Source organism: Teleopsis dalmanni, chromosome X, assembly GCF_002237135.1.
Source record: "Teleopsis dalmanni isolate 2A chromosome X, ASM223713v2, whole genome shotgun sequence".
In the NCBI taxonomy this organism is placed as follows: domain Eukaryota; kingdom Metazoa; phylum Arthropoda; class Insecta; order Diptera; family Diopsidae; genus Teleopsis; species Teleopsis dalmanni.
Genome location: NC_051848.1, coordinates 6,027,734 through 6,036,227, shown reverse-complemented (window position 1 = coordinate 6,036,227; position 8,494 = coordinate 6,027,734). Strand labels below are relative to the sequence as shown.

General features: G+C 32.0%; 1 protein-coding gene and 1 long non-coding RNA gene across 2 annotated transcripts in view; both read right to left on the bottom strand.

Annotated features, from left to right (window-relative positions):
* The window catches only part of LOC119687458 (titin homolog), a 35,537-nt gene extending 32,051 nt beyond the window's left edge, over nucleotides 1–3,486 (bottom strand). Inside the window, exons 1-3 of the mRNA XM_038101779.1 lie at nucleotides 1,419–3,486; nucleotides 738–1,049; nucleotides 19–594 (exon numbers count right to left, since the gene is read on the bottom strand). Coding sequence (XP_037957707.1) covers nucleotides 19–594; nucleotides 738–1,049; nucleotides 1,419–3,273 — 2,743 coding nt within the window. The 5' untranslated portion in view covers nucleotides 3,274–3,486. The remainder of the gene's footprint in view (nucleotides 1–18; nucleotides 595–737; nucleotides 1,050–1,418) is intronic.
* A 1,045-nt stretch (nucleotides 3,487–4,531) lies between these two features.
* On the bottom strand, nucleotides 4,532–7,349 carry LOC119662081. The gene is made up of 4 exons (XR_005250694.1): nucleotides 7,051–7,349; nucleotides 6,904–6,992; nucleotides 6,665–6,743; nucleotides 4,532–4,707 (listed from the first exon to the last, which is right to left on the bottom strand). It is a non-coding gene; the product is annotated as an uncharacterized LOC119662081 (long non-coding RNA).
* Between the last annotated feature and the right edge of the window lie 1,145 nt (nucleotides 7,350–8,494).

The following is an 8,494-nucleotide window of genomic DNA, read 5'->3' as shown; positions in this document are numbered from 1 at the left end:
TTTTAATTGAAATACTACCATTTGGAATGGGCCCAGCAGTTTTTGGTGAAGGTTTGATTTTCTTATCTTCGTCCAAATGATGTGAAAGAACTTCTGGAGTAACCTCTTTGTATTTATGTAAATGTGCTTGAACAGAACTCATTTCTTGAATGGGCACAGTAGATTTTGGTGGAGGTATGTTTATCTTATCTTCGTGCAAATGATGGGAAAGATCTTCTGGAGAAATATCTTTGTATTTATATAAGCATGGTTGAACAGATCTCATTTCTTGAATGGGCTCAGTAGTTTTTGGTGGAGGTATGTCTTTACTATCTTCGTCCAAATGGTGGGAATGAACTTCTGGAATAACCTCTTTGTGTTTATATAAACGTGGTTGAACAGAACTCGTTTCTTGAATGGGCACAGTAGTTTTTGGTGGAGGTCTGGTTTTCTTATCTTCGTCCAAATGATGAAAATGACCATCTGCAGTAACCTCTTTGTATTTATATAAACGTGCTTGAACAGAACTCATTTCTTGAATGGGCACAGTAGTTTCTGATGGAGGTGTGCTTTTCTTACCTTCGTCTAAATGATGGGAAAGATCTTCTGGAGAACCTCTTTGTATTTATTATAAACGTGCGAAAGAACTCATTTCTTGAATGGGCACAGAAGTTTTTGGTGGAGGTGTGCTTTTCTTCTTACCTTCGTCCAAATGATAAAAAATGAATATCTGGCAGTCCTCTTCTGATTTATTAAACGTGCTTGAACAGAACTCATTTCTTGAATGGGCACAGAAGTTTTTGGTGGAGGTGTGCTTTTCTTATCTTCGTCCAAATGATGGGAAAGAAATTGTGGAGTAACCTCTTTGTATTTATATAAAGGTGCTTGAACAGAACTCCTTTCTTGAATGGGCACAGTAGTTTTTGGTGGAGGTATTTTTTTCTTATCTTCGCCCAAATGATGAGAATGAACTTCTGGAGAAACCTCTTTGTATTTATATAAACGTGCTTGAACAGAACTCATTTCTTGAATGGGCACAGAAGTTTTTGGTGGAGGTGTGCTTTTCTTATCTTCGTCCAAATGATGGGAAAGAAATTGTGGAGTAACCTCTTTGTATTTATATAAAGGTGCTTGAACAGAACTCCTTTCTTGAATGGGCACAGTAGTTTTTGGTGGAGGTATTTTTTTCTTATCTTCGCCCAAATGATGAGAATGAACTTCTGGAGAAACCTCCTTGTATTTATATAAACGTGCTTGAACGGAACTACTTTCTTGAATGGGCACAGTAGTTTTTGGTGGAGGTATGTTTTTCTTATCTTCGCCCAAATGATGAGAATGAACTTCTGGAGAAACCTCTTTGTATTTATATAAACGTGCTTGAACAGAACTCATTTCTTGAATGGGCACAGAAGTTTTTGGTGGAGGTATGTTTTTCTTACCTTCGTCCAAATGATAAAAATGAATATCTGGAGTAACCTCTTTGTATTTATATAAACGTGCTTGAACAGAACTCGTTTCTTGAATGGGCACAGTAGTTTTTGGTGGAGGTATGTTTTTCTTATCTTCGCCCAAATGATGAGAATGAACTTCTGGAGAAACCTCTTTGTATTTATATAAACGTGCTTGAACGGAACTACTTTCTTGAATGGGCACAGTAGTTTTTGGTGGAGGTTTGTTTTTCTTATCTTCGTCCAAATGATGGGAAAGATCTTCTCGAGAAAGCTCCTTGTATTTATATAAACATGGTTGCACAGAACTCATTTCTTGAATGGGCACAGTAGATCTTGGTGGAGGTGCGCTTTTCTTACCTTTGTCCAAATGATGAAAATGAACATCTGGAGTAACCTCTTTGTATTTATATAAAGGTGCTTGAACAGAACTCATTTCTTGAATGGGCCCAGTAGTTTCTGATGGAGGTGTGCTTTTCTTACCTTCGTCTAAATGATGGGAAAGATCTTCTGGAGAAACTTCTTTGTATTTATATAAACGTGCTTGAACAGAACTCATTTCTTGAATGGGCACAGAAGCTTTTGGTGGAGGTATGTTTTTCTTACCTTTGTTCAAATGATGAATATGAACATCTGGAGTATCCTCTTTGTATTTATATAAACGTGCTTGAACTGAACTCATTTCTTGAATGGGCACAGTAGTTTTTGGTGGAGCTATGTTTTTATTATCTTCGTCCAAATGATGGAAATGGACATCTGGAGAAACCTCTTTGTATTTATATAAACGTGCTTGAACAGAACTCCTTTCTTGAATGGGCACAGTAGTTTTTGTTGGAGGTATGTTTTTCTTATCTTCGTCCAAATGATGGGAAAGATCTTCTGGAGAAACTTCTTTGTATTTATATAAACGTGCTTGAACAGAACTCATTTCTTGAATGGGCACAGCAGTTTTTGGTGGAGGTCTGGTTTTCTCATCTTCGTCCAAATGATGAAAATGAACATCTGGAGTAACCTCTTTGTATTTATATAAAGGTGCTTGAACAGAAGTCATTTCTTGAATGGACCCAGTAGTTTTTGATGGAGGTGTGCTTTTCTTACCTTCGTCTAAATGATGAATATGAACATCTGGAGTATCCTCTTTGTATTTATATAAACGTGCTTGAATTGAACTCAATTCCTGAATGGGCACAGTAGTTTTTGGTGGAGTTGTGTTTTTCTTATCTTTGTGCACACGATAGAAATGATCTCTTGGAGTAAACTTTTTATATTTACATAAACGAGATTGAACACGGCTTATGTTTTGAATTGGAACAGTAATTTTTGGTGGAGGTCTGTTTTTTTTATCTTTACCCAAACTATAGGAACGATTTTTTGCAGTATCCTTTTTGTAATTAAATAAACGACCTTGAGCATAATTAAAATTTTTAATTGACATAGTAGTTTTTGGTGGATGTGTACTTTTCTTATCTTTGTCCAAATGATAGGATGGACTTTCTTGAATAACGTTTTTGTATTGAAATAAACGAACAGGACTCACGTCCTGAGTGGTCACAGTAGTTTTTGGTGGAAGTGTGTCGTCCTCATCTTCAAACGAACTATATATCGCACCCTCTGGCACTTTTCCTTCCAATTTTATATAAGTACTTCTTCTCGGTGGGCGCATATAGTCATCGTCGTCATCTAAACTAAAAGTTGCACGTATTGGAACTTGATCCGTATCACTATTGATCGACGCACCTTTCAACGAATCGTATAATTTTCTACTGTCATACAGCAGGCGCATATACACCTCATCGTCACTAAAAAATTTATATGGTTTGGGTTCATCTACTCTTTGGCCTGGCATGACTAGAATTGATAGTAGTAAGCAAGAAACAATGTTTTGCAATTTATTTCAAGACTGCTAAAAATTTTTGACACTTCTTTTCGTTGCAAATGACAATATAGTTTTGTCGTAAATTGTCGGACCTAGGATATGTTGCATACTTCGCTTCGTGCAGGGTTGTATTTGTATTGGTTTGATGTAGTTTATCGTCTGTTTAAATTTAATTTTGTTTGTATTTTGATTTCTATCAGATTTCTGTAATTCAAAAATTGAATTAACAAATTAAAATAGAAAATTAAAACAAATAAAATTCACACATTAAAACTTAATTCACAATTTTTTTTTGGACATTAATAACTAGCATAACAAAACTAAAAAATTTATGTTAATATTCCGCCTAGAATATCTTATTTTGCCATCAACAGTTCTTAAGGTTTAGGGAATTGAGTTATTGACCTTAGCGTCACTCGCGGGTGTTTGCCAGTTGGTGGAACTGGCAACTTTATATACCATTTTATTCGAGCCAGTAACGGCGCAAATGGACTCAAAGTTATATTCCTATTATATTTAAATTAATCGCACACAATTATTTATTCAATAAAGCCAATTTTATGGACATAACCACGGTTTCAATAAACTTGATGTTGCTGTTATTGATCCCTATATATAATATTTGATCTTATGTTTTCTTTTAGTTGCATTTATCCTTATTCCTCAAATATGCATCAGATATTTCACCAAAAAAAGAAAGAAGAAAAGAAAACGTTTATTTTCCTCCAGAAGGTTTTTGATATATGGAATGATGTTTATTTTGCTATAATTTATAGACCAAGGACCACACCAAGATTAGTTGCTTCTACTCAAGAAATGTGTTAAGTTATATGCACACGATTACTTTGGCTACAAATTACGATAGTTGAATATTGATATAAAATTTAAATAAATTTTTTATAAATTATTAAACAAATATTTTTTTTTCGTTAATAAATGTATTAAAAATTTTTACTAACATGGCACGACAGATGCGTTATGCCGACCTTGAGTGCAGGAGCATATCTCATGACATGGTTACCACTTGAGGAACTCATCCGCTGTAAAGCCATCCGCTGTGAGATTAAATGGGTTGAATTTTTATAGATACTTAAAAGTAGATACTTAAAATGGATAAGTATTTCTCAAACTAAATTTATTATAAGGCTATCATTAAATCATTTAATTCAGATTATAAATAAAAAATTAAAAAAAACATATCGTATTTTATAATAAAAATTGCCAATATTATGTTAGATGTATATTTATTGTTTCGTTTGTTTTACATAAGTGTGAGTGTTATATAATGAATGTATATAATGAAAATTTATCTACTACTTGAAATTTATTTCTGTAATTTCTGTCATACAAATTTGATTCGACTTTCGCCCTCAAAAATGTAGCGCATTTTAAATCCAAAGTTTACTGAAATTAGAATGAAAGTGAATATTATACAAAATTATAATCAATAGAAATTATAACAATTTTAGTAATAAATACATAATTAATAAGACGAATTTTTTTTCTAATTTTATTTAAAATTTTGCAACCATCGCATGTTTATTGAGCGATGGTTGGAATCCTTCCCGAATTTGCTTGGGAGAGTGTTTAAAAATTTATTCAATGATGTCATCTATTGGCAACTAGTGAATAAAATTCGTACTTCACTTCACAAATGATGAATGCAGAGAAGTAGAGCTGCCATCTGGTGTTTTATATAAAACACCATTTATTAAGAATTTACAGGGTCTGTCACATTCAGTATAACCAGCTACAATATTTTGAAAAGTTTTCATCAAATTTTTTAAAATGTTTTTAGTGCTTATCGGCGGAATAACCTTTAGTCGATGACTAGAGTAGGACCGATTCTCTTTTTAAGGACACGAACATTTCAAAAACGACTTTAGTAAAGTCAGATGTTCTGATGAATAACTACACACGATAAATGGTAGGAGCAATTTTTTGTTTTTGTAGTCAATGTTAAAAGTTTATAACTTTAAAGTTCGAAATCTCGAAAAGTACAGTGTGGTAAAAAATTGATTAAAATAGCTGACTATAAATCATTGTCAAATGGATGTGTCGGAAAAATTGGAGTTGCGCCTCTAGATATCTCCTCGTCAATTTCAGTTTAAAGAATAATCAGAAATTGTATAGAGAATCGTCTGATGGTTATTAATGTTATAGAAAAGTTTCAGTTTCTTGCACTCGACACATTGATTCCTATGGAGGTTCATGATCTTGATGTAGCGGTATGTTTTTTTATCTTTTCGAGTGCAGTAATCTAGTTGAAAGCAGCTATAAATACCGTAACCGCAAAACAATGCCATGTTCACAATTTATGTATAACTGAATAATATATATTCGAGGTAATGCTCATGACTATTTTAAAATGGGTGAAGATATTTAGGTTACTCAGATACTGAGAACATAATCTTATTTGAAGTGTAAGAATAGATTGAAGTGAAATCTTCTAACCGAAAGTGTAGTCCAAATAATTCAAAATGTTCCCTTAATCTATATGAATGATAGAAAGGAGTGATGCTTTTTGGGATCATTATTAAAGTGGATTGGTGCAAAAATTAATTGGGGTTCGCTATTAATAACGAACTCGTAGAATTCTGACCGGCAATTATTGCAGACCGCTTAAGTGTGTTCACTGTCAAACCGCTGGGACTAATTCAATGCGCATAATTCTTTTTGAATCATAAGAAATTGTACGAACTGTCTTGATTTTGATATTCCAATAGTGAAATTATATATACTGGAATCAGACAGTTTATTTTCGTTTCGTGTTGAAAACTCGTAAGTTGCATCACAAGTTCCAGTGTTTGCCAATCTTGACTGTTAAGGATATTTTTATTTAAATGTGTTGATTCTTTCAGGTAAATTTTTTTTAAATATGTGCAATGCTAAACTCTTCAGTCTTCCATTCAGGAAATTTATGCAGAATAAAGAACTTTACAAAAATCCATTTGTAAACCGCGACATCTGAGAAATCTGAGGATATTATGAAACCTATAAGTTCAGGTGTTTATATTTATATTTTTATTTCTATATCATTAATTTGATTATAGATTTATTTCTAATGTTATATGTTTTGTTCAGATATTATCATTTAATTATGATGATTGTAGCATTAGATAAATTATGAAGCAATATTGTTTTAAACTTTGGCATAGGTATATTGGTAGGGTTAACTTGGTGTTATGAATATGCCATGAATAGATCCGTAGATTCTTTACGATTCTGTTGAAGACATGGCTGGCAGGAGTGTAGTCTAATAAAGGACTATATGGAATGTAACACGATAAGTCAATTAAGTTCATAGTGTTTGCTAACTATGAACTTAAAACTAAATTAAAAAAAATTGGTCTTTATTTACCTTTTCTTGCAGGAAGTGGAGGAGTTCGGTCATATCAGAGTCTAAGGATTTAATATGTTCTACATGCAAATCGCAATTTCTGCAAACAGAACTGAAATTATTACAAAATATATATATATTTATACATATATATATATAAATGTATATATACATATATATTTATATATATGTGTGTATATAGTGACTTATCTAATTTTACGATAGGTAAAATCATAGCTGAATACTGTTCTATAAATTACCTTTTCTATGTTAATATCAGTCATTATGAACCTCCTTAATTTTGCTTAGCAGAATTAGCTAGCTGCACTTCACGTAAGATATCATCGGCCTACAAATGTGGCATTTCAAAGGGGCTCTTCATATAATTATTCATAACATATACTTACATCGCGAACCACCCGTTTAATGAAAGTAATTATGAGCGCAAAAAAAGCAAAGGCAACTACAACACGTAAGTCCAAACAGATTTTAACCACAAATTGTTCATTCATTCCAGCATAAGTTAAACTTACTAAAGTCAACATGAAAAATGTAAAGATAGTGAGAATCATATTTGCACTATTTTATTAGCTATTTTCATATGACAAATTTTGCAATACTTTTTAATAATTCAAAAGTATTTTAAGTAACACTTTCAAATTACAAAAGACTATGAATATTATATGCATTGCTTCTATATACTTGTAGAAAAAACTTTTTTTTTTATATTTTTTTTTAAATGTTTTAACTTTTACATTTAAATTCAAAATTTCGTTTGCTCAGAAAAAGCAAGTATTTTTCAATATGAACAATTATAGCTATATAAACTTAACTATTTCAAAAATCAAGTAGAATTTAAGTAAATCTTATAAAACCACAGACTTCTCTCTAATTAACTTCATCATTCTATCATTCTAAGTTGCACTTATAGTAGCGGATCCAAGTTTTGTGTAGTGTTATTGGACGATCCAAACAGCTTTCAAAATCATAAATACGTTATTGCGTTTGATCGACTGTAAACAAAAAATTTCGTTTTTTTTATTTATTTGGAAAGCCTTGAAAGCCAACATGAGACACTTAAACCCACTAAAAACACCTTTCAGGAATATTTTGTACAAAGGGCTACAATACTCAGACCATGAAGGACCATTGTACTGTGAAATTAATTTTAATAATTTCCTTTCGTGATATGGGGAAATGGTCACAACGATAGTTCATCGAACTATCGTTGTGTTTACTGATACCTACATTTGCAATCTTGAGTTTCTTTTGATGATGTGATTGAGTTAACTAGAGTTTTAAGCGCAGCTTGGCTGTTACACAGAGCCACGACGATCATCCCTTTCTGTGTAAATTCAGAAATTGGTGCAAGATTATTAGCCCTTGCATTTGAAAGCCAAATGCGTGTGAACCCTAGACAAAGCAGTATTTGCTGTTTAAAATCTGGAATACCAGTTCTCCAGTTCTGTCATTCCACTTTTATAGACTTAAGGTCTAGGACCTAAAACCAAGAGACATTATTAGGTTTGTCAATAAACTACGTTAGTTAAGGTTTACTGAGGAGTTTCTCTTTAACCATAGATCTTATAGATCGAAGTGTATAATTATCTCTTCTAACAACAATAATAATACAAATGCACATCATTTTAGAATCTCACAACAAGATAAAAGTGTAGTCTAGAATAATTACAAACAAAATTGATTGTAAAAATTTTGATTGTAAAATATTTGCTAGTGCTGCCTTCGATCAAAATCTTTTAAATAAAATTATAATATATGAATTATATATGAATTAATATAATGAATTAAACCTTAATAATTAAAATTAAATCTTATTACCGAAACAAAAAA